Source organism: Thamnophis elegans, chromosome 4 (assembly GCF_009769535.1).
Source record: "Thamnophis elegans isolate rThaEle1 chromosome 4, rThaEle1.pri, whole genome shotgun sequence".
NCBI classification, from domain to species: Eukaryota; Metazoa; Chordata; class Lepidosauria; order Squamata; family Colubridae; genus Thamnophis; species Thamnophis elegans.
This window is the reverse complement of record NC_045544.1, coordinates 58,295,056-58,322,240: the sequence shown is the minus strand read 5'-3', so window position 1 is coordinate 58,322,240 and position 27,185 is coordinate 58,295,056. Positions and strand designations below refer to the sequence as shown.

General features: G+C 38.8%; 1 protein-coding gene across 1 annotated transcript; it reads left to right on the top strand.

Annotated features, from left to right (window-relative positions):
• The first annotated feature begins 3,063 nt into the window (after window positions 1-3,063).
• RSPH3 (radial spoke head 3) lies at window positions 3,064-27,185 on the top strand. Its single transcript, XM_032216020.1, is given in 11 exon segments — window positions 3,064-3,144; window positions 6,156-6,292; window positions 7,637-7,769; window positions 13,694-13,783; window positions 14,930-15,071; window positions 16,229-16,374; window positions 17,986-18,189; window positions 19,584-19,662; window positions 19,665-19,745; window positions 26,005-26,091; window positions 27,025-27,185. Coding segments are annotated over 11 exon segments (1,341 nt in total).

Below are 27,185 nucleotides of genomic sequence, written 5' to 3'. Positions count from 1 at the left end.
ACATATGTTTATAAATAAAACGAAACCTAAACTTAAACCTAAACCTTATTATGATTCATCAAAATACTATAAAAATTGCTCATTGCATAATGCCATAATGTTGTTTATTTGTCTGGCTTCAATGTAGTATGTGAACCCAAACACTAACCAGGGATTATGGTTTAGTAGAATATCCAAATCCAGCACTATGGTTTATTCAAGAAAAAGGTATTAAAATAAATACTTAGTATGCTATATAATTTCAGCCACTGACACTCTTAATATCAATGTTGCTTTATTTACAAATATTAACTTGAAATATATGAGTGTGCAGCAGCTGCCAAAAAAGCCAACACAATTCTAGGCTGCATAAACAGAGGGATAGAATCAAGATCACGTGAAGTGTTAATACTACTTTATAATGTCTTGGTAAGGGCACAATTGGAATACTTCATTCAGTTTTGGTCGCCACAATGTAAAAAAGATGTTGAAACTCTAGAAATAGTGCAGAGAAGAGCAACAAAGATGATTAGGGAACTGGAGACTAAAACATATGAAGAACGGTTGCAGGAACTGGGTATGTCTAGTTTGATGAAAAGAAGGACTAGGGGAGACATGATAGCAGTGTTCCAATATCTCAGGGGCTGCCACAAAGAAGAGGAGTCAGGCTAGTCTCCAAAGCACCTGAGGGTAGAAAAAGAAGCAATGGGTGGAAACAAATCAAGGGGAGAAGCAACTTAGAATTAAGGAGAAATTTCCTGACAGTTAGAACAATTAATCAGTGGAACAACTTGCCTCCAGAAGTTGTGAATGTTCCAACATTGGAGGTTTTTAAGAAGAGATTGGATAGCCATTTGTCAGAAATGATATAGAGTTTCCTGCCTGGGCAAGAGGTTGGACTAGAAGACCACCAACGTCGCTTCCAATTCTGTTATTCTCTGTATTGATTTGATTTGATTGATTTGATTTGATTTGATTTGATTGTATTTCTATGCCGCCCTATTCCCAGAGGGACTCAGGGCGGCTCACAAACCAAGTAAGGGGGGGGGGGATACAACAGGAAAAAAAGACAACGGACAAACAACACCACAATTTAAAAACAATCAACAGCCACACAATTCGAGCGGGGACAGGATCTCATCAGCCCCAGGCCTGTCGGAAAAGCCAGGTTTTAAGCACTTTGTGGAAAGCCTGGAGGATGGTGAGGGTCTGAATCTCCACAGGGAGCTCGTTCCAGAGGGCTGGAGCAGCCACAGAGAAGGCCCTCCTCCGGGTGGTAGCCAATCGGCATTGGCCAGTGGATGGAATTCGGAGGAGGCCTAATCTGTGGGATCTAATCTGTCTGTTGGAGGTAATTGGCAGCAGGTGGTCTCTCAAGTACCCAGGTCCAATACCATGAAGGGCTTTATAAGTGATGACTAGCACCTTGAAGCATATCCGAAGACCAATAGGCAGCCAGTGCAGCTCACGGAGGATAGGTGTAACGTGGGTGTACCGAGGTGCACCCACGATCGCTCGCGCGGCTGCATTCTGGACAAGCTGAAGTCTCCGAATGCTCTTCAGGGGCTGCCCCATGTAGAGCACGTTGCAGTAGTATAGAAGAAGGCCAAGGCAATTAATATCCCAGGAATAGTCAGGTAGCTTCTTTTAAACAGTCCCCTAAAATTTCGCTCGGAACCACATTGTTACATGACCAGCCTGTATATTCAGGGATGTTTCTCTGAAAAGCAAAATAGAGATAAATTGAGGTATCTCTGTGATCTAACATCCTGCATATAGTATTTCCAGCACTCTGGTTATTTTGAAAAATCTAAAGTTGGTCTTTTCCCAATAAATGTCTGCATTGACTCCTAGAAAACAATTCTACTTGCTAAAATAGCAAATGATGAGCCAGATGAAGCAGAAGACCTGTTCCACCGCAAAGGTGTATGTAACAGAACATCATATGCATGTTCCCAGTGGTTTTCCCCAATAATGGCAGAAATATTGGGAACAAAACAGGGCCTATTACGGACCTGCCTGAAGAAGGTTGGGTGACAGTAATGGGTCTGTGACCTCCTAAGCTCCTTACTTTCCTGATCTGTCCCACAAACAGCCATATAAATTATTTAGCCCTGACATTAATGCGATGGATTCTGTTCCATCCCCCCTACCCCAGCCAGCAACTCCAGTCCTGCTTATGATGAACCATGAGGATTTTAGCTGAGGTGGCTGCTTGATCACAGACTCTGTGACCACTAGATCATTTTATATGCATGCTTAAGAACACAAAAGTTAATATTTTCAAAAAGAAAGAGGTATTGTTCTTCTTGTTCTTCATGTTTTCAGTTGAATGATATGAGCCAACTGGCAAGTCTAGATACAGCTTGCATAAAACTCTTGCACATCTTCCCACATTCCCAGGATCAACATTTCCACAGGGCCAGTGGTGGAAACCTCACAAGGCCCTTTATGTTCAATCATCCTTGGTGAACAAACAAAAGTGAATAGTTCTGGAGGAAACATAGCTCTCCAAAGATCAGCTATGTGCATGGACTTTATTGGACTTTACTGGAGTTCTTGAAGACATCAGACTGAGTAAGTCAGAAAGGTGTAATTGGCCCCAAACTGATGAGAAGCATTAGCACCTAGAATCTGCATCCATGGAATCTGGCTTGACTCTACTCTTAGGTTGAATTTGAACTGAATGCTAAACTAATCAAATCCGAGAACAGGTTATTTGGGGACGAGTGCTTTGTATGAACTTAGCTGATAATCAGGTGGATCTGATATGGTTAGTTAATACAGTACATTTGACTCTTTTCCCACATACAGGACTAAAATATTACATGTATTTATTAACAAGGTTACGGAAAATATACACAGTTTCATTTAAATACACACAGAGTTTCATTTAAAAACATGTAGAAGAATTGGTATTGGAAGTCACGTCTGTTTATGTTCCGTACAAAGGAAATCATTAACATGGAAACTAAAAATCAAAGTCAGATTGTTTTCTATTGCTGGTGGGGGTTTTCTGAATTCACAATCAGTACTTATCTCTCAACAAGGATTTGAGTTAATCCTATTAAGATTAAAATCTAGATGTTCTTAATCTATGTTCCTAAAGTGTCAGAGAACAAGGCGGTTTCTATTTACCAGGCCATTTCCATTCCCATCTTTGATGTAAGTTGCTAGGTTCATTAATTTGCTTATTTTGTTGTGACTGTATGACAACCATTATATTCTAGGAAAATGACTCAGTGCTTCCATCTATTCACAGATCTCGAGACTTTCCCCATGTTTTTTGAAGCTTAAGGTAAACAGTTAAAGTTGCAATGATATGACTCACAATTCCTATCAGGTTGGGTACAATCAATTCTGATTTTTTTTGTTTCTGTGAATAAATTAAAGTTGTCCTCTACAACAATATGCTATTAGTTGCACCATTTTCTGATCAGAATAACACCAACTGAAAAAAGGAGGAAGTACATCAGGGGTGCCAATCAAACTCACATCATCACAGCGGTGTCACGTGACATATTGGGGCTAAGCCCAGCACTATCTCTTAGCCTTTGGTGTCCCCTTAGCGCTCTCTAGTCACCGGTTGTATTGCTGAAGACACGGATGGCAGAAAATCCTGCCTGAAGTCTTCAAGATGCAGCACCATAGCCACTCCCCACCACAGCATGCAGGGCTCTTTCATCGTTTGCAAGGACACAAATTTCAATGGACTGAAGGATCCATCACACTGTGGTACCACAGGATCAAAAATAGGCAGGGATGGAATACCATTTTAGAGAAGTGGAAGCTGAAATGGATGGAAGTTCCCTTAAATGTCTCCCTCTTTTGCCCTATTACTTCCCCTCCCCCATCAAAAATACAGAGAATTTGAAGTCCTACCCATTCTAGGATGCCTTTCAGTGGTACGTTCTTACCGGTTCGGACCTGTTTCGCCAAACCATTAGTGGTTTGGCAGGGTCACTGGAACCGGCAGTGACCCAGGCCTGCCATGCCCCCAAACCAATTCCCCCATGTTGTTTTTCAGTTCTGTGCATGCACAGAACAATTTTATTTGCACTGCGCACGTGCACAGCAAGAAAACCAGCGGTAGGGGCTGTCAGAACCCATCCCTGATGCCTTTGCAGGCACACATAAAGAGAAGGCTGGATAGAAGCTGTGGTAAATATTTATTATTCTTGTGGTTGAGAGTTGAATGCTTTGAGGGATCTATTGTCAAGAGACAGCACAGCATTGGTGACCAAGACTATAGCCAAAGATAAATAAAGATATCACTTTTCCTTTCTCCCACTCCTTCTGTTTCCTTTCCTTTCTTCTAACCCTGTTCTCTCTCTTTTTCACAATCCTTAAACCCCATTTTCTCTATTTCTACTTCTTCTCCCTCATCAGCATTTTATTTCCTGACCACTAGTTTTGAATAATTTACTTGTGGCGGTTTTCTTCTCCAACTCATCCTTCTTTTATTTAATTGCCCATTTTATCTTTCTGGTCCTTTCCCCCCCCAAAAAAAAAGGATTTGAACTGATTAATTGCAAAGGGGCATTTCTCTTCACTCTCCATTTCTATCATTATTGTTCAATCTCTTCCACTCTCACTTGTGTTCTCCCAAGGGCTATCTCCATTTTGGCTCATAGATTCCCCATCTCTAGTTTAAAAGAAATTGCATCTTAATAAAAATGACATCACTTTTCTTCCCAGTTAAAATGGGAGCTTTCATTTCACGTTTATCATTGATAAGCTTTGCACATTAATCTGATTTTCTTGTTAATCACTCAGTCCTTATTTTTCTGCGTCTGTTTTGCAAATGTAGTGACAGTTTTAATGCAATAGCTGCAATAGCTGTGGTTTGCTTCTCAGTATCTTGCAATCTAGAGCTAGTAGTTCAAGGCACATGACTATGACACCAACAATCATCTATAGGCAACCAATAGCATAATCTCATTTTTTTCCTTGTCCATTCTACTTAGTTGGTATGATCAAAGCAGTCTTGTTCATTAAAAAACAGCTCTAAACAGCATTAAAAACTAAAAAGATTAAAAGCAGCAGATCTTTAAAATGAGTGTCTTACGAAACATTCCAGCACTTTATGGTAAAAAAAATCAGAAATCTAAGTAGAATATCTGAAGATTTTGAAAGACAAAAGGAAGGTGGAGATGACAAGAATCATACTAGCTATAACTGTGATGGTGAATCTATGGCATGTGGGCCACAGGTGACTCGCAGAGCCCTCTCTGTGAGCACGTGAGCTTCACCACGCAAGTGCATGTACCTCCAGCTGGTTTCGGGTCTCTGTCGCACATACGCAGGGAGTGGGGCCCATGCGGGAGACTCATGTGTGAGCATGGGGCAGGGGGAGCACAAGGGCACACATGCATGCATGGGGGGATGGGGGAGAACAGGGGAGTGCACAGGTATATCCACATATGTACAGGGTCGCACGCTTATGTATGGAGGGGCAGGGTGCATTCTGGGGGGGTCATGCACGCATGCAGGGTTAGTGGGGGAGCAGAGTGGAGTCATGCATGCATGGGAGTGGGGCACATGCAGGGGTTGCGCACATGTGCGCAGGGGGAGGAGCGTATGGGGGAGTCATGCAAGCCTTGCTTTATGGATCTGCATGCACATTTGCGCATTTTCAGCACACAGCAACATAATGGTTAGCCATCACTGTGCTATAATAACCACATCATTTTATGAGGTGCTGGGAATATTATCTGAGATTGTTCTCCTACCTAGAAAAAATCTAGCAAGTTTGGACACTTTCTCAATTGGCTCCCCTTCCATTATCAGGATTCAATCAATGTCCAATTCTCTGCTATCCCTAAATGAAAGGTGATTTTCTATTCCTAGAAGCTTAGTTTAGATGCAAATCAAAATTCCTTGGTGCTACATAAGACATGATGTGAATTCCACAAGCACCTCAACCTGACTAAATCAAGTGAAATCCTTTTGGAATAGAATATCTTCTGGCTTTTTTTATGCAGGAGAGCATATATGTTAGGAACATTCAAATAATTCCAGTGAATCAACCCTACTCCAGTGAATCAACCCTACTCCCAGTTTACCTTAACAACTGTTGTTAAGGTTGGAATTTGCATTGCATAACAACAGTAGGCAGGGTGGATTGTTCCACAATTCCACTAAGTCTTTGTAATCTCTCTTGGAACCCATGGTAGCTTAGATCCAGCACGACCTCAATGGTTCTCAACCAGGAGGATGCAAGAGCTTCTACAGAAACCTACACTTACAGCAGCCATCCCCGAGTGGTACCCAACAGAAAGCGGTATCAAGAACACTACATAAACAATGTACAGTGAGTAATGACACTTAACTTTACAGTCTTGGACTCAACATCTAACCCAATTATGAATCTGACTCAGGCTGATCAAGCCTTCACCACTATATTCTTTTCTACCTTGCCAATTAGAGTTTTCAAACTCAAGCCCTGCATTCAAATGAGCATTAAATCTATCCTGTTAAACATCTGTATATAAAATTATTAAGATCCTTTTCTTTCATTGAAATGCTTATTCCAGATAACAGCAGCACTATACTGGATAATTTTCTTTATGTCTTTCTATTATTGAGGAAAAAATCCTACCATTTGGGACAGTGGCAGTGGATTGGAAACTGAAAAAAGGGTAATGGGTTCTATTGACCTAGCTATTATTCATGTTACGTTTAACAAATGCATCCTATTGTGCATTACAGGTGAGCATCTCCTTGAAAGAGAATGTCAACCTTGAAGTTGGCTGAACTGAGGCCATTTTTTTTTTGTAGTTTCTAGGGAGGTTCTTTTCTCACTGCTTCAGGGCTGACACAGCCTGGAGCGAAGTGGCCAAGGAGGGGGGTTGCAGAGATTAGCTGGGGTGTTGTGGCCTAAATAAAATTCTTTCCCCTGGGAATCAAGGATAGTCATCCAGGTATCCATAGGGTGGAGACTGAGATCATCTAGCAACTGGGATGAATGCTGATTGGACCGTGGAAGTGAGACTCTGGGGGGAAGTGATAAAGTTTACTTTTAATTGGGGGGAAAGCCGGCGCCAACGTAGAGCAGGTTTTCCACCAGGAATATGCCAATTTGATATGTCCTAATAAAGAATGTTCTTTGAGGAACTTGTTTGCCTCAGAGTTCTTATTGAATTGTGATGTATTACTTGGAACCCTGACATAGAAAGTGTCTGTACCTTTTCCGCTGCTAGCAAGACCAATTTGTGTTTTTACCCCCACAGTCATAAACCTCACTGCCCAAAGAGTGCAAAGTTGCTCAGTTTAATAATTCTATTGAGTTGTGCCAGTATAATCTTTTTATTTGGAAAGACCACCATCACTAAAACCCAAAGTATAATTCATTTCCATAGGAGATACCAAACTTAGTTTAGAGCAGCTGCTTCACAAAATCACTCTTCCATCTCTGTTTTTTCTGAAAATATCAGGTACTAGTAACCAGATGTGGAGAAAGCTGCCATCTGAGATCAGGAAGAGATACAGTCAAAGTAGGCAATCTAAAACTGAATAGATACAAAGTCCATCTACATCCCACATTGTTAAATGCCCCCTATTTCATAAGAGCATTTAGCTTTATCACACAGCCTGAATATTTATGGAATCAAATTTCTATATTTTTGTGCCTCTTTCATAAATCCCTTATTGGCAGTATTTTTGAGACATTGATATATTTCCTTCTTAATTTTATGGATTACAGAGAAGAGCCAAATAACTATGGGAACCTCATGTATGATCGTAGAGTGGTTCGAGGAAACACATATGCTATGCAGATGTTACCCTGGGTAGGTCCTTTTCTTATAAATATTTTATCTCTCTTAATTATAGGAATGCTGGAATGTTATTGGTGAAATATTTAGTACTTCATTATTTATAGCAATAGCAATAGCAATTAGACTTTTATACTGCTTCATAGGGCTTTCAGCCCTCTCTAAGCGGTTTACAGAGTCAGCATATTGCCCCCAACAACAATCCGGGTCCTCATTTTACCCACCTCGGAAGGATGGAAGGCTGAGTCAACCCTGAGCCAGTGAGATTTGAACAGCCGAACTGCAGAACTGCAGTCAGCTGAAGTAGCCTGCAGTGCTGCATTTAACCACTGCGCTACCTCGGCTCTTATGTGGGTATAATGGTACCTAATTCACATGTGCTGCTCATTGAGTGATGTTCATGCATAGATTTATCACTGAATAAATGCATTTCCATCTTCAAATATCCAGCTTTCTTAAATACCTAGAAACAAATATCCATAAACAAATAAATATCTCATTAGAATCATTATAATATCAAAATTATCTATAAACAAATATCCATCTTTCTTATACACCGAGAAACAAATACAATTATAACCAGTGGCCAACATGGCTTCATCAAACACAGATCATGCCAAAGAAATATTTCACTCTTTGATAAAGTGACTAAATTAGTAGGCCAGCTAAATGCTGTGGATATAGTATACTTAGATTTCAATAAGGCATTTGTCAAAGTAGATCACAACCTACTTCTTGGTAAGCTAGAAAAATATGGGATAGTCAGCATCACCACCAGATGGAATTGAACTGGCTGACAAACCATATTCAATGTGAAACCTCATCTACATGGAGGGAAGTAAGTGGTCCAGGTTCAGATTTAGGCCCAGTACTCTTCAATATCTTCATAAATGATCTATGAAGGCACACTTTGGGAAATAGCCTTCATGATCATATGATTAGCATGTTCATGACTTTAGGCACACATTTTAGAAAAGAAATCAAAACTGGATAGCTAATGGAAAGTTTATGCAATGATATATTATAGTTACAACATTTCTGTTGCAAAATATCTCATCAAATGATAGCGCTCAGCTGACTTGTCTGAATTCCTCTAAGAAAAGTCAGATATATTAGTGCAAGGGTGGGTCCCACCAGAGAATCTCAGTATACTAGACTGAGAAGTTGGAAAATATTCCAGAAATTGGTAATAGCAGGTCACTTATAATTCTTCCCAAAATATCCTGCATGGTTGTGCTCAAAGGACTAAAGTTGAGAGTACACAGAGCCACTATGTAAAGTTTGAATATATCTCCCAACTTGAGGTGAAGAATGTCCATTGACTCAAAAGCAGGTAGGAGGAAAAAACTAGCATTTGAATCAGTGGTGGGATTCGAATAATTTAACAACCGGTTCTCTGCCCTAATGACCAGCTGGGTAGGCATGGCCCAATGGTCATGTGACCATGTGGGCGTAGCCAACTCAAAGTCACTCACGTTGATGGGTGATTTGCTTTAGCTGTTACAATGTAATAAGGCTTAACGGGAGAGGCAGTTTCTTTATGCAGGGCAATAAAGATTAGGCTAGAAACAACACCAGAATGTTTCCTTCCTGCCTTCCTTACAGGATTAGCCCTGTAAAAGTGGAAAAAACCAAAAGGAGATTTCTTCCAACAACCGATTCTCTGAACTGCTTAGAAAGTTAACAACAGGTTCTCCCGAATAGGTGCGAACTGGCTGAATCCCACCACTGATTTGAATGCTGAGGCAGACATGTTGATAGGCCTTGATATCTCTCTTCTCTCTCTTTCCTTCTCCTCCTCCCTCCCTCCGCTGTATGTATTCTATTTCATCTTCAATAAGGAAACTTAACTAGCAATGTAATGTTTATGTATTAGATGTACTTCTCGAGTCCGCAATTCATGAATTATAGGTCAAATGCAGATCCCTGGAGAAAGGAGACTTTAATTCTGAAGTAAATGTCCATTGCTCAAAATATCTGTCTTGATAATAATCCTAATATAACCTCTACATGAACTATCCTAAAACTCTAGTCCTATCAATTCTCAGGATTCATGGATCTTCTTGGTACTTGCAAATAGACATGCCTAAGACAGTTAATGAAGGATCATAAAAATTGTATTAATATGCAAAGCATAGTAGTTTCAACCCTGTTTTATTCCAATCAATGTAATGTGCGATGAGGCCTTCTAACATGATGCCAAGGAATACTGTGCTATTCATGTTCTAGAAAGTCATGCCATTCCTGAGGAATGATAGAAGAACACAGAATCTAATAGATTGGATATTTATGGATGCATGAATGAAGCAAGATAAAAACCTGATGGCCTTATCGGTCCTAACTTTGGTTGAACCTCATTAATGTTCTGTAAATATGGGATATAATTTGAAGGTCATTGTATTTCAGTCTCAAAGGCCTTATTTACTCAAGAATAACTCCTGAAGGATTCTGCAAGGTTTAATTCCTTACAAACCTGCTTTACACCAGGGGTGTCAAATTCACGGACCATGGGCTGGATGCATCACGTGCTGGCCTCGCCCCTACCCAGTTTAGGAAAGGGGAGAGAAGTCCCAATACATCACGTGACACTGCTCTGACAACATGAGTTTGACACCCCTGCTTTACACTGTGTGTCCTGTAGCTCTCCATACGGTTTGAAAGGCTGTTGTTTGTTTTGTTTTTTGGTTTATTCTATCAGTCATCTGTGACTTGTTGCTCTTCTCCCATCTGTGGAAGAGCATCTGCTCACCATCACTGCTTTGCTTGGGAAAAACACAGAGGATGTGTTGCCTGCTAGATGCCAGCAAAGGATACTGAATGAAGGGCCGTTAGGATAGTTCAAAGATGTGTGTGATGATCCCAATACTATATATGTAAACATGTTGATTCTATATTGCATTTTGTGCTGCTGCATTGGATAACATTTGTGTAAACTGCTTTTCTGTTGCTTTCATACACAAAAGAAGGGGATAACAATAACCAAAGAGAATAAAAAGGAAACAATACAATGATACAATCCGAAGAGTTTCTTGAGGACTAAAAGGGACTATATTTTAGGTTCAAAAGTTTTATTTCTTTTAAAACAAACATTTCATCATTCCTCAATCAGTAAGACATCAGAGTACAATTTTTGTGTGTCAAAATAGTTCTAGTTTACCACCAAATTCTTGTCTAGCCTAATGTATACCCCTCCCTCCTCCACCCCCCCCCAACCCCCCTCCTCCTTCCCTCCCCCCGACTTCCCAGAACCCGTACACGGTATGGATTTTTAACAAACACAGTCTAAAATCTATTGAGAAAAAAGAAATAAAGAAATTAATGACATCTCTACATTGATCTTAGCTTCTTCTTGCTGAGCTAACTTTAAACAATTTAAATCATTTCTGATCTTAAGCATAGGCTAACTGGAATTTCTTGGTCCCGTATTTATTTTGTATATAGTCAATCCATTTTTTCCAGTCTCGTTTATATCTCTCATTTGAGTGATCTTTAAGATATGCCGATATTTTAGCCATCTCGGCTAAGTTTGTAACTTTCAATGTCCATTCTTGAGTTGTAGGCAAGTCTTCCTTCTTCCAGTATTGCGCCACCAACAGTCTTGCTGCCGTTATTAGGTGCAGAATCAAGTTAGTCTCTACTGTAAAGTCAGTACATATACCTAGTAAGAATAACTGAGGAGTAAACTTTATCCTTCTTTTAAAGATATTTTGCATAATCCACCATATGTTTATCCAGAATGCCTTAACCTTTTGGCAGGTCCACCATATATGATAATATGTAGCATCGAGAGAACCACACCTCCAACATTTAGGCTGTACATTCGGATACATAGAAGCCAGCTTTTTAGGATCTAAATGCCATCTATAGAACATCTTATAAAATTTTTCTCTCAGGTTTTGAGCTTGTGTGAATTTCACATTTCTTACCCATATTCTTTCCCATTTATCCAACATTATTGGTTCTTCAATATTTTGAGCCCACTTTATCATACAATCTTTAACTAATTCTGTTTCCGAATCCATCTGTATTAATACATTATATATCCTCTTTATATGCATTAAGCTTTGATCTCTTATTTGTTTAAACAAATTATCTTCAGTTTGGATAAAACCAATTTTTTGATCTATTTTCCACCTGGCCTGTAATTGCCCATACTGGAACCATGTTTGAACTACCTTCTCCTTTTAATACCTCTAAAGATTTTAGTTGTAGTACCCCCTTTCCAAAATGAGAAGCTGTCTATAGGTGGTTCTATCCTGTTTTTGTGCTATGTTCATATTTTCAATTGCATGTCTAGGAATTGCCCACATGGGTATCTTGTCATTTAATTTATATTGGTATTTTTTCCAGATCCGCAGTAAAGCATTTCTTAAAATATGACTTTTAAACTTCTTATCCAATTTTTTGTTGAATAACAGGTAAGCATGCCAACCATATACCAGATCGTGTCCCTCGATATTCAGTATTCTATCATTAGTTAAATGAGTCCAATCACTAATTACAGATAGCGCCACTGCATCATAATATTTTAGGTTAGGTAATTTCAAGCCTCCTCTCTCCGTACATCTTGCATTATTTTCATCTTTACCCTCGGCTTCTTTCCTGCCCATACAAATTTGTTGATACCCTTCTGCCATTCTAAAAGATTTGCATCTTTTTTAAGTATAGGTAACATTTGGAAGAGAAATAAAAATTTTGGTTCCAAATTTTATCTTCCAGCAGTTAATAAAACTCTGCTGGCTGACTGTGCAGCTATAAGAAAAGATGCTGAATTTCTCCCTTTGTTTTGAAATTTGAGGCTTGGCAAAGCTTTACCATGGATTTCAGAAAATAAGCATTGTAACAAGACAGTTCAGCAGATTCATCACCATTTAAATTCCAGATAAGCAAGATTAATGAGAGAAAGGAAGTCTTGTAAAAATGAAACTAATTAAAAAGTTTCTGCTGGCCGATTGTGAAGCAGGGTGATAAGACACTCCTTTGAAGTTTTAGAATTCTGTAGCGTTTAACAAGGAGATTAAGAAAATAATCATTGTTACAGGAGAATCCAGCCAGCTCGGCGCCATTTTAAAAGCCTCTAAGTAAATAGATTTTCAGAGGAAGATCTTGTAAAAAAGAAGAGAAGCTAGGATCTTGGTAAACAATTAATGTCCTCGTAAATGGATTCAGCTCGTATTAAAATCAAATAAATCAAAGCTGTGAACTGAGTGGGAGAGATCTTACTTTGTACTGCACAAGGCAGTTTGAAGTTCCCAGCACGGATGCCGTTCTGCTTTGGGCTGGCCCCCCTCTCTCTGCAGACACAGAAGCTGCAAAAATCGAAGGGCATTTGCCAGCAAAACTATATCTTCTTCCCTTCTTGCCTGAAGGATACGAAACCTGTTAAGACGTCAGATAGATGATCATCTAAACAGATACGTGACCAGGAATTCGGGGGCAGCTATTTTAAGCTGCCACCATCAGCAAGCTCCTCCCAGGAAGTCAAGGGACTATATTTAAGTAATATAATATAATAGTATAGTATAGTATAGTATAGTTAGTATAGTATGGTATGGTATGGTATGGTATGGTATGGTATGGCATGGCATGGCATGGCATGGCATGGCATGGCATGGCATGGCATAGCATAGCATAGCACAGCACAACACAACACAACACAAACAACACAATACAATACAATTTTCAGTCTCCAAATGAAACTCAGTGTGATATAGTTGGATTAGGAGCAAGGAGATCAAGATTCAGGTCTTCTCTCAACCATGGGAGACTTTGACACTATCTCAATCAACCCAACCTGCTTCTGAGGGTTGTTGTTAGGGGGGGAGATGGGAGCACAGTGTATGACCCCATTATTTTTTGAAAGAAAAGCCAGCTATATGTAAGACATTATGAAAGAACACCATGTAAAATAGCAAATAATTCTTCTCCTTCCTCCCCAGAGTCCAGAATCTGCACCTGCTGAAATCAGGAAGCAACATGAAGCTTACAAGAAAATGTTTGAACGGAAGAAAGCAAAGGAAGAGAATGAGGTCCATGCATCAGAAATTAGGATGTTGGAGTAAATAAATGAAGATACCAGCTAATGCCAGGAATTTCTCCTTTAACACCGGTGGTGGAAATGGAGAAATTCCCTAAGATTGAATTGAAAGAATGGATTAATAAACTAAAAGAAAATCAGATATATAAATGGGAAGACTGGAAGAAAAAGATAAAGAGATATAACACAACTAAAGAATGTTTTAGCAGATATGAAATTAAATTGGTTGAATTTAATATAATTAGAGAAATTGAAAAGTGGAAGAAAGATTTAAGGAGAAAGACAATTAACAAAATTTGTAATGATTATAAAAGAATGTGAGATGAATGAAGAATATATAGGGAAAGGGAAATATATAGAATATTAACTGAATTAGAAGAGCAAGCAAAATGTTTAAAATAAATTTGGGAATCAAATAGATGGTAAATATACAAATATTTGTTGGAGGTGCAAGAAAGAGGTTGGAACATATAACCATATATGGTAGGATTATGCATAAAAATATGGGACATGGTGTTTAGAGAAATTAGAGAACTCTTGAATGTAAATTTATACATGTCACTGAGAATTGCATTACTATGCGAGGAAAAATGGGATATAAATGAAACAAAAAGAAATTTATTGTAAATTTGATAATGACAGCTAGATTAGTGATGGCTAAATATTGGGGACAAAATTGGGATATTCAAAGAAATGAGTGGTATAATGAAATTTGGAGTTTGACAACAAATGATAAATTAACAACAGAAATTAAATTTTAAAAAAGGATGATCAAAACAAATAATTATAATGAAATATGGGTGAATTTTATAAAATCAGTGTTGGTAGAAAGCAAAGGGAATAAACCTACTCAAGAATAGTATGTTGATTTGGAGGGGATACAGGCACAATTGGAATATAATCTTTTAGTTGTTCTAGATGAAGAAATATAAGGGGGAAGGGTCTCCAGGGGTGGGGGTGCTCTGTAATATATGTTTTTTTTCTTTTTATTTTTTCTTTCTTTTTTTCTATTTAGATGTATATGTACTATGATTGTATTATTTGTATTTTAAAAAAATACAATATCTGTTTTCAGCCATAAAAAGAAAAGAAAGACCACCATGTAAAATAGCAGCGAATTTTTCTCCTTCCTCCCCAGATTTCAGAACTTACAATGGCTGAAATCAAGAAGCGGCAAGAAGCTTACAAGAAAATGCTTGAACGGAGGCAAGCAAAGAAAGAGGATGAGGTCCATGCACCACAAATTGGGGATCTTGAAGATCGCAGTGATGTGCAGACAGGTAAAGCACCAGACAGCATCAACCAATTATCAAATGACTTCTGGACCTGAGACGAAGGATACTCTGTTGGGCAGAAATATCCACCCAAATAATGGGCATTGGACCATGAAAGAACTTCCCTTTTTCTTTTCAATTTTCCTGATTTTTCTTACATTTCATACTTTTTTCCCCCATGATTATAAAAAGAGTATGTCACTAGGATATATGCCCATGATGGTGAACCTATGGCACATGTGCCAGAGGTGGCACACAGAGTCCTCTTTGTGAGCATGTGCGCCATCACCAGCTGCACTTCCAGGTTCAGGCATGCACATGTACATCACCCAGCTGGTCTTTGTGCATGCGTGCAACTGAACCCGGAAGTGCAGCTAGCGACGGCATGCAGCCAGTGAAGACCAGCTGGCTGGTGCACATGCATGTGACAGAACCTGGAAGAGAGCAGCTGGCCACATGCATATCACTGTTGCTAGCTGCACTTCTGGGTTCTGTCGCACACATGCACGAAGCCCAGCTGCGATGGAACCTGGAAGAGAGCGGCTGGCCACGCACACATGCATACTGGCCAGCTGCTCTCTTCCGGGTTTCGGTGCTCCGGCGCACATGTGCATACTCCTATGTCGGCACTCTGTGCCAAAAAGGTTAGCCACCACTGGTTTATGCTAATACACATCCCATTCTAACACCTATTAGGACCCATCTGGACTAAAGGTTTTGTCTTTCCTATTAGCATTCTCTGCACTGTACACACTGCATGTCATTTTCAAGATGACATCCTAAACATATTCACTATAGGATACATTCAATACATAGTGTTATAGTGTCATGCTAATAATTTCGGTACTTGCTTTTAATGAGCAACAAATCACCTTAGAGCAACAAGTTACTCCAGTCAACAGTACTGCCAATACTATTGTCATATAATCTGGGCAAGAAGAGTGTCCTAATAATGGATATTCACAAGCCGGAGGAATTTTTTTTTAAAAAATCTAGATAGTGACCATGACTGTATGACCAAGGCCACTATTTTGTGTTTTTTTAATGCAAATCTACAAGTACACCTGAGTAAAGTAAAATAAAAAAGAAATCTATTTTGTTTTCAGTGGCTGTTCTAGGAATATGAAGTCTTTCAAAACAGACTTCCATGAGTTTTTTTTCAGAATTGTACCTGGAAGAGATTTTAGATCGTTTTATTGAAGTTGATGTGGAGTGTCAAACAGACGTTTTTATAAAAAGGCTACCCAGCCCAGTGTTCATCCCACAGAAGACTGGGGTTGATGTAGCAACACAAATTGAAGATGGAGAGGTACCTACAATATTTCAAAACTATTCTAGATAATCCAAGAGGTAATGGGTTGTTGTTTTTTTGCCAAACATATCTTTAAAATTTCCTAATTTTAGAAGTTTTAGAACAGGGGTGTCACACTCGTGGCATCACGGCGGCATCACATGACATATCATGACATATTTTCCCTTCACTAAACCGGGCATGGGCGTGGCCAGCAGATGACGCATCCAGACTGCAGGCCACGAGTTTGACAGCCTTGCCTTGCTTTAGAAGTTAAAACATTTTGTAATAGTCTGTTCTTTCAAGCATCCTAAAATTCAATACTATATGAGAACTGTGAAACACCACATCAGATATTCTGAACCCCAGTTCTATTTTTTTGTAACTGGGGTGCTTGCAAGAAAATGGGAGGCAGCTAATTTTGGGGGAGGCAGCGATGTGGCCATAAAGACCTGTCTCTAAGTTCCTTGGCAATCAGGCATCTAGCAGATGCTCCAGAAAAAACCCCATTGCACCTGCTTTCCTAACAACATTTGCTGTATTTACACTCTCAGCATGTTTAAAGCGTCTGAGCATGCTCAGATACAAGGACTGAAGGAGCTGCCCTAATGATGTCCACACTCATTGCTAGAACTGGTTGCCCAAACACAACAATAATGATGAAATGGGAAAATAGAGACAAATAACAATGGTGTATACTCCAGTCTCCAATTCCTGATTGAGAAATGATGGAGGTCGTGGTCTCTGGGCTATGGGAAAATTCAAGCAAACAGAAAGTACTTCTCATAGGATATCCATCCATATCAAAGTTGTTTACCTCTAGACCTGGAGTGAGATACTTCTATTTGTCCAGATGATTTTAATTTCTACTATTAGCATGACCACTAATTTGGGAAGCTGAGGCTTGTAGCTCAGAACATCTGGAGGGATCCAAGTTTCCCCCTCTTATCCTAGGTCAATTGAAGCTGGAGGAAGAAAAAGACAACATCTAACAAAGAGATTGGAAACAGAATTGGGCTTAGCAGAGCTTTGCAGGCACTGCAGTGAGAAAGGGGATTTTTTCATCGTCTTTCTTTTCAGGGAAAATGACTCTTGAGCAATTACAGCAATTTCTTCTCTTCCCATGGCTCCTATTGATCCTAATGCTCTTCATGAATGGAAAAAGTTAAGGCATATCAATATGTATCATAAAGCCTTTCATCTGCTCAATTTTTATAACCTTGATGGATTTCATTTTCCTTTGAGAATCCCAATGCGATCCTTAGGAATGGGTCATGTTTATTGCCTTTCTCCGAACTCCCATTTCCCAGCTAGTCTTTCAAAACTCTGTAAGCTTGGTAAAAGTGATTGCGAGGGGGACATTGATGTTCTCTGAACTTAGTGCTCTGATTATGTTACCTAGCTTGAGTAATGAAACATCTGCAAGGAAACAATCAAGGTCAGAGAGCACGAAGGACTTTTCATGTCAACCCTGAATTACAAATATTCTCCTTTATAAGAATGATTGTCTCCCTTGAACAAATGAAAAGCTTGTGCATGACCTGACCAGAATATATTTCTTGTTTCCTGTCATGGAGTAGAATGATATTGTACGGCATTTATTTGGCTCTCTTTTTTTTTAACTCTCAGCTCTTTGACTTTGACGTTGAAGTTAAACCAATGCTTGAGGTGTTGTTAGGGAAAACCTTGGAGCAAGCTTTGCTTGAAGTCATGGAAGAAGAGGATATTAGCAAACTTCGGGAACACCAATATATCTATCAGCAATTGCGCAATGCAGAGTTGGCTGAAGTGCAACGCCTCGAAGAAGAAGAGTGGCGACATAGAGAAGAGAAGGTAGAATTTTTGTAGAAACCATTACTTAGTGGTTTGCTTGAATGCCTATGTATTTTGCTGTAGTATTTTTTAAACAAGGAATTTAGGCTAGGCGCCGTCTTGTCCTTTGCCTTGAGCATCAAATGTTTTCATCCCACTCTAAAAATTAGCGATTCTTATGTACTTAGTTTCAGATCAGTCAGGTTTTCAGTGACTTGAAATTACAAATAATTTAAATTAGATATGATCTCAAAATGACAGCTTCTTTTATAGCAAGTAAAGAAATACAAACTGATACTATTAACTACAAATATGAGGGATAGAGAACATAAATACTTCAAGTAACAGAATAACAGACTTTGGAGAGACTTTGGAGGTCTCCTAGTCCAACCCCCTCCCTGTTCAGGCAGCAAACCCTGTATCAGTGATGGCAAATCTATGGCACAAGTGGTTCTCAGAGCCCTCTCTATGGGCATGTTAGGTGTTGCCCCAGCCCAGTTCCACTGCACATACGCGCCAGTGGGGGTTGCTCTTACCGTCGCTATTGGTACGCTGCTCAGGGGCCATGTGTCCTGTTCGTACATGCATACTGCACAGACATGTGCAATCCACCGCCCCTGTGACACCCAGGTGCTTGTTGGAGCTCGCACAATTGACCAGTTGCTTTAAAAACATGTATAGAATGCAGGCGGGAGGGTGGGCAAAATGAGCCACCATAAAGGTACTCTATCAGCTGCTCCCTGCTACTACTGGTACGGCCGTTTCAGCACTAAAAAGGTTAGCCATCACTGCCCTATACCACTTCAGACAAGTAGCTGTCCAGTCTCTTCTTAAAAACTTCCAGTGTTGGAGCACCCACAATTTCTGAAGTCAAATCATTCCACTAATTAATTGTTCTAACTGCCAAGAAATTTCTTTATATTTCTTAGTTGGTTCTCTCTTTGATTAGTTTCCACCCATTGCTTCTTGTCCTGACTTTAGGGTTAAAAATAGATTTTTACAGCTTTATCCAGACAGCATATTCTTAATATAAGTCAAGTGCTTATCAAACAATGTTGGTGATATTACTTGGAATTTAATTCCAATTAGACAGATTGAGTTGAGGTGACAGGAGTGCAGTTTTGCTTGGTTACCTGGAAGGAGTTTGGTCCTGTAGCTCCTGAGAAAGTAGACAGGTCCCTTGGGACAGGTAACCCAGCTATAATTTGTTAGACCTTTGCCCTTCTTGACTTTTGAAAGCAGTCTGAGAAATGACTTGTAATTGGATCCATACAAACGTTAAAAAGACAATCAAAATACAACAATCACCTTCACTTACAGAAAAGGGGGAAGTGGAAAAGTCTGCACGTTTTTATATTATGTAAAAATATCCGCATTGCTAAAAGTCTCATGGAAAAATTGATGATTATTTAAAGGAACATCGGATGGCAAAGAAATACCAAATACAAGCAGAAGCAGAAATGGTGTCTAAGAAAGTGGCAGCCAGGGCATTTCTTTCCAATATCTGGAAGATTTGATTCCTTCAGTCTTTTTTAGCCTTCGAAGTAAAGGATTTTTCTATGATGAAGTCCAAAGAGGTAAGTGTCGTCCATACTGGAAATATTTTTTTAATCCATATCTGTAATCCAGGTGTAAAATCCACTTACCCTTGCAACCAGTTCAGTAGCAATGTGAGCGTTTGCACAAGAGACCTTCCGCGCATTCGCTGAACACGCCTGCAAAGGTAAGGGAATAGCGAGGGGGGAATCCGCTGTGCCATGCCATTTAATATTAATCACACATCACAGTTGATCATCAGAAAAACCTGTTCGCCTGAACCAGTAGCATTTTTTTACTACTGGTTCAGGCGAAGAGGTAGCATTTTTACTACCGGTTCAGGCCAGTCCACCTGAACCCTACTGGTCTGAACCGGTAGCATTTCATCCGTGCAGTAATCCCTTAAATCATCCTGTGTGATAACAGTTAGAGGTTTAGAGGTTTTAGAGGTTTTATTTGCATTTGTAGGCCGCCCTTTTCCCTGAGGGGACTCAGGGCGGCTCACAGAAAACCAGGGAAAGGGGAAATACAACATTGAGACAACAACACATAATAAAATAATGAGCAACATGCATACAACATTCGGGCGGGGTAGAAATCCTTATCCCCAGGCCTGACGGGCGAGCCAGTTCTTCAAGGCAGTGCGGAAGGCCTGGACGGTGGAGAGGGTACGAATCTCCACGGGGAGCTCGTTCCAAAGGGTCGGGGCTACTGCTGAGAAGGCCCTCCTCCTTGTGGTTGCCAGCCGACACTGGCTGGCCGATGGAATGCGGAGGAGGCCTAATCTATGGGATCTTATAGGTCGTAGGGAGGTAATTGGCAGAAGCCCCCCTCAAAATGTGTCAAACCCAAATGTGTAGAATATTTTAAACGGCTTGGCTAGGACAGTATTTCTTTTGTTCATGTGCTGCTTGATAAGTATTTTTTTTTACTTACTTTTAAAAAAATTTTAAATTCTCAAGGTGATGAAAAAGATTGCATGTGGTGTTTGCTTGATAAGTTCAGATATTACTGCCTTTTAATATCTTTTGCAATTATTATTTTTAAATCAACCCTGATAAACTCTATATAACATGGATGTGATTAAAAGAAAATTCCTACAGTAAGAATTAAATGAGTAGCTTAAACTGGCAAGTAATATAATTACACAAGGACCTTGACGGTTAAGTTCTATTGAGAAAGCAGAAGTGTCTTAAGCTGATACTTAGGCTACAGTAAAAACAGCAGCAGCCAAAGTATAAAGGAGCTTTAAAATCCATTAATCATCTCACCTAATCTCTAGAGAAGGATAATCCATACAATACCATGAGCCTCAGTCATTTATTTTTAAGATGAGAGAAAATTCAGATAGGGAAAATATTTATGTTGCTTGATCCCAAACTATTATTTCTATTATTATTATTTTGGGGACAGTGGTATTTAGCTAGGGATAGATTACCATGGAGAAAATCTGTGTGGTCATTAGGATCACAAACAACTTGATGGCACAAAATCAATCAACAGTAATATTTATACAATGTTGACTAGTGGGTAGAATTATTTTAAAAGCAATTAAACCATTAAAATGAAAAGATTTGTATCAATATTAATTGATTTCTGAAATATTCAAGTTAATAAGCATAAGGTTACTTAGATTTAAAGATGAGCTGGCATCAATAAACCACAAACATTTATTATATGCTAAAGGTTTCTGTCTTAAATGTAATAGTGAATCCTAAAGTCTCCACTGTGTTGTTACCTATTGCTGCTTTTGCATACTTAAAAAGGGAAGGAAAGGAAAGGAAAGAAAGCTATTGGTTTCCCAAAACATTCAGAAAGGAATCGCAAACTCTGAGAGAAGACGGAGAAAGAAAATATTCTAGGCCAAGCAGGGGGGGAGGAGTTAGACAACTGGATTATCTCCTAAAAGCAAGGGCTTCAAAGTTTTCAGACCGTAGTACCTGAATAATAATCATAATAATAATAATAACAACAACAACAACAACAACAACAACTCCACCATTGCTGGTCCCAAGCCCGGATGAGAAGGAGGAGGGTTGGGGTCAGGTTGGCAACTGGCCCCATAAAAAAACCCCGCCAACCCATACAATATGGTGAAAGAAACAAATAAAATTTTTATAACGCATCGGTCGTCGCACGGGTTAACAAGGGCCACGGCGGATGTTGGGGTCCCTGGACATCCGTCGACAAGTGGGCTAAAGTGGACCAGCCAACAAAATGACAAAAATATAGTGCAGAAGAAAACCGTGCCATAATGGCCTGTTACTACAACTCAGAACCAGAAAAAAAGAGGTTATTTAAAGCGAATGTATGAATTATGGAAAGAACAATATCCAATTCAAATGTTAGTGAACAATGACTAGCAGACCAAAGGCGATTTATTATACGGAATAAAGTGTTTAGTGAAGTTGAACTTGAGGAAATTCAGGCAAATTGCAAAACCAAAAAAACAATATCACAAGCGGAAATAACTGATATTCAAGACACAATTAAAGACATTATAGTAGAACTCCCAGAAGAAGCTCTCGGGGAGGAAATAACACCACTAGAACCAGTTATCACTGAACCAACTGATGAACTAACTCAAAAACAAAAGAATTGAAGGATAAGATCATGGAGCATTTTCTGCTTAATGAGGAAAGGCAACGTTTACCATCACTAAAAACTGTGCCTAAGAAAATTTTGGCCCCTATCATGAAAATGGTTAATGCAGTGTTTTCAACAATTGAATCGGGATCCATCTTGGAAACGAACCAGTTAATGTACAGCACAGCTGTAATAGTCACTAATGAACTAGGCATTAAAATCAAAGTACCTAGTCATACAACAGAAAAAGCATCAAAGCCAAAGTGGAAAATCCGATTAGAACAAAAAGTCAAAAAATTAAGGGCAGATGCTAGTAACTTAAAGAACATGCATGAGCAACGGCTTAAAAAGAAGAAAACCATAGATCGGCTAATCAGAAGATATAGATTGGATACAAGAAACATCAATGAAGCTGTAGAGATTGTAAAAAGCAGATAACAGCAACAGCTAGAAAAATTGAAAGATATGAGGCACGAATCATCCAATATAAACAAAATCAGCAATTTCGATCAGACCAACGGTGTTTTATCAAAGTCTTAATGTGAATGGTGACACCAAAAGTGAAAAACCAGAAAAGCAGGCCACAGTTGAATTCTGGAAAGAATTGTGGGAAAATGCAAAGGACTATAATAAGGAAGCAAAGTGGATACATGACTTTGAGAAAAGCATTGGCAACAAACAAATGCAAGTATTAGAACTAACAACTGAGATGGTCAAAAATCGAGTAAAAAAGGTAAAGAATTGGACATTACCTGGAAAGGACCAATTACATGGTTTCTGGCTCAAATATCTGACCAGTTTACATGCTATATTGGCCAGGCAATTGAATGAAATTTTACAAAAGGGCCAAATTGATGAACTGGAAAACATACTTGATTCAGAAAGATGCAACTAAAAGAACAACACCTGAAAACTACAGACCAATAACATGCTTGCCAACAACCTTCAAATTACTCACAGGCATTATTGCAGAAACAACATCTTGCCAGTAGAGCAAAAAGGGAACAAAAGAAGGAGCAGGGGCACAAAAGATCAGCTTCTAATTGATAAAATGATATTAGAAAATTGTAAGAACAGAAAAACGAACTTGAATATGGTCTGGATTGATTACAAAAAAGCATTTGACTCACTGCCACATAGTTGGATCATAAAATGCTTAGAAACAACTGGCATTAGCAAAAATATTACATCCTTTACTGAAAAGGCGATGAAACAATGGAGAACTGAGTTAGCAGTAGGGAATGAGATCTACAGAATGGTTAATATCAAGCGAGGAATTTTCCAGGGTGATTCACTTTCACCTCTTCTCTTCATCATCGCAATGATCCCACTATCAGTAATCCTAAAAAAAATGAAATTAGGCTACCAAACAGCCAAAGAAGCTGAAAAAATTTCGCATTTACTATATATGGATGATTTGAAATTCTATGGAAAGTCAGAAATAGAAATCCAATCATTGACAAACACAGTCCGAATATTCAGCACCGATATTTCAATGCAGTTTGGCATGGAAAAATGCGCCACTGTATCCATAAAAGAGGCAAAATCACTGCATGTGAGGGAATTGAAATGCCCAATCGCCAACTAATTAAATGCAACGATAATGAAGCCTACAAATACTTAGGCATTCTGCAGTTGGATAACATCAAGCATGGAGAAGTAAAAACTATTGTCAGGCGAGACTATACCAACAGAGTTAGGAACATTTTGAAATCTAAATTGAATGGTGGAAATACAATCAAGGCCATAAATACGTGGACAATACCAGTTATAAGATACACAGCTGGTATAGTTAACTGGACACAAGCTGATTTGGACATTTTGGACTGAAAAACCAGGAAACTAATGACAATGCACTACAGTTTACATCCACGTGGTGATACTGATAGACTATATCTGCCCCGAAAATCAGGTGGCAGAGGATTATTACAAGTGAAGCAAACAGTTGAAGAAGAAAAACATGCACTGGCTGATTTTTTAACAGAAAGTCAAGAACATCTATTAATCGAAGTTAAGAACAAAAATCTACTGAAGGCCCAACAGACAAAACAAGAATACAGAAAAGATGTGAAAATCAAGAATGGAGAGTTGGCAGAACAAAGCACTGCATGGCCAATTTCTGGAAAAAATAAAAGATAAAGTGGACAGTGAACAAACTTGGTTATGGTTAACAACAGGTACATTAAAGAAAGAAACAGAGTCACTAATCCTGGCTGTGCAAGAACAAGCTATCCACACAAATGCCATTAAGGCCAAAATCGAAAAATCCTCTGATGATGCCAAATGCAGACTTTGCAAAGAAGCTGATGAAACTGTTGATCACATACTCAGCTGCTGTAAAAAAATCGTGCAGACTGATTATAAATTGCGGCACAATTCAGTAGCACAAATGATCCATTGGAATTTGTGCAAAAATTATAATATTAAAACACAACAAACTGTGGGAACATAAGTCACTGAAAATCAGATGGTCAAGATCTTATGGGATTTTCGCATACAAACGGACAAAATACTGGCACATAATACCCCAGACATCACACTGGTTGAGAAAATAAGGTTACAATCATAGACATCGCAATACCAGGTGATAGCAGGGTCGACATGAAGGAATATGAAAAAATCGCGGAATACCAGGACTTAAAAATTGAAATTCAACGATTATGGCACAAACCAGCAGTGGTAATTCGAGTGGTAATCAGCACACTGGGTGCTATTCCAAAAGCACTGGAATTACATTTAAAACAGTTAAAAATTGACAAAATCACCATCAGTCAAATGCAAAAAGCCGCACTGCTTGGATCTGCACATATATTATGAAATATGATTACTAGTCGGGCCCTCTGGTGGGGCCCGACTAGTAATCAATGCGAAATCCGGCGAAACAACTGGCCACTGTGATACAATTCTGTTGTTGCGATAATAATAATAAGGAACCCCTGATTGAGAGTCAAAATTCTAGTGATAGAAAAAGCTATTTTCAAGTGACTTTTTTAACATTAGTTTCTTACGGAATTCTTCAAGAGTTCCATACAGAATCCCATGTTAGTTTCATAAAGAATATTCTTGAGTTCCACATGGTATACTTCAAAAAACCATGTCCTCCTCCGGATATTGTGAATCAGTGCTATTTTCAAGCTTACCCCTTCTTTCAAAGTGAGAGTCCTTAGTATTTTATAGTTGGAAATATTTCTGAATAAAGGATAATGCTGATAAATAAAAAAGCACACAGTGATTTTTGTACTTATTTTTAAAATATGTATTAAGTAGCCTTTCTATTATACTTTTAAACCACTACTATTTAGTTCTCTGGATAGATTAAAAATTACTTAAAACACTAAATTATTCTAATTATTTGTAAGAAAAGAAAGAGAGTACATATCTAAAATGCAAAAGAAAATAAAGAAATAGCACAGCATAGTTAGCTAACCTGAGAAAAGTTCTTATGTATCTGGGAAGAAAGTTAATGAAACAGAATGGATATATCACCATGTAATTACGGTACATCTAAGATCATGTTATATTTCATTTTTCTCACTTTACTTCACACATACAATTATCTAGATAATATACAAAAAATACGAACCTGATAAGTATAATCTTATTCATTACAATTTCTAAAGAGCCAGTCATTGTACTTTAGTGGACAGGAGTTTTCTACCTATTTAAGAATCACAGCACTGTATAGTACTTGTTTTCCTTTGGTACTTTGCATAGATATTGAGAAAGGATTCCTTCCATATGTGATGGGCCGTGTAGAATTTCGGCTGCAGAAGAAGCTTCTAGGAAGAATAATGACAGATTGTAAGTATGCCGAAATGCTCTGGCTATCCAGGATCTCTCCTGCTGCTCAGAGAAGAGCTGCATCAATGTGATGCCCAAGCAATTAACATTTTGAACATCTGAATTATTCAAAAATGAGAGGAAAGGACACTAGTATAATGGCCAGAACTCAATGCTTGCTTTAATGCAGGAGTGCACAACTGGGTGAACCATCAAGAGCCTTGGTCATAGCTTCCACAATCCCATCCAATGTTTTTGTCATGCATTTAATAAGACAGAAAAGGAAAAGTATTTAAAACACATATGATCATCAATGTAACTGCCTTGAGTTAATTTCATTTTGGCAAAACTGCATGATTTAATTTTCGTAGTTTCTCTCTCTCTCTCTCCCTCTCTCTCTCTGTCTCTCTTTCTCTCTCTCCTCCCTCCCTCCCTGGCATATCACTTAATAATCTTCCATCTGAAATAGCTGAGAGTTTACATGTTTTTGGTAATGTTGCATAGTACACAACCATGTCATAGTGAAACTGGTTGTAAAGTGTGCCAAGAGGGCAGTGTGTTTGGAGTGAAGTTTTTGGTTTCTTGCCTGCTTATGTTATGTTACCTCTAGATTGAAAATGGTGATGTGAAACTCCAAGGAGTTTCTTGCCCAATATTCTACACATCTCTATTGTAAAGCTGCTCAGAAAACACACAACAACCAAAAGATACAGCAGCAGCTTATTTGTTTAGTTTCTATCTATCTACCGGTACTTCTTTCTGAACATACATTTCAGCATTAACCTGCTATCCTTGTTGCTTTCAAATTATGCCTTTTTTATTCAGTTCTATTGCCTTCCTTAATTATGTGTATCCTGAGTCTATGTTGATGAAACAAAATACAATGTCAAAACCGTTACAGTTAAGAGATTATCTACTCAGGGAAACATTAACTTAAGGTAATTACTTTTGCAGGCTTAATCAATGAGGTCCTCAAAAAAAGATTGGACAGTTATGAGGAAAATCAATTACTACAAAAGTCTCCCCTGCATAAAATACCTCAAATCCAGACACCAATGGTGTTTTCTGGGAATGCTGCTATGCTTAAAAAGCCCTCTGATTCAGAAGACCTTTGA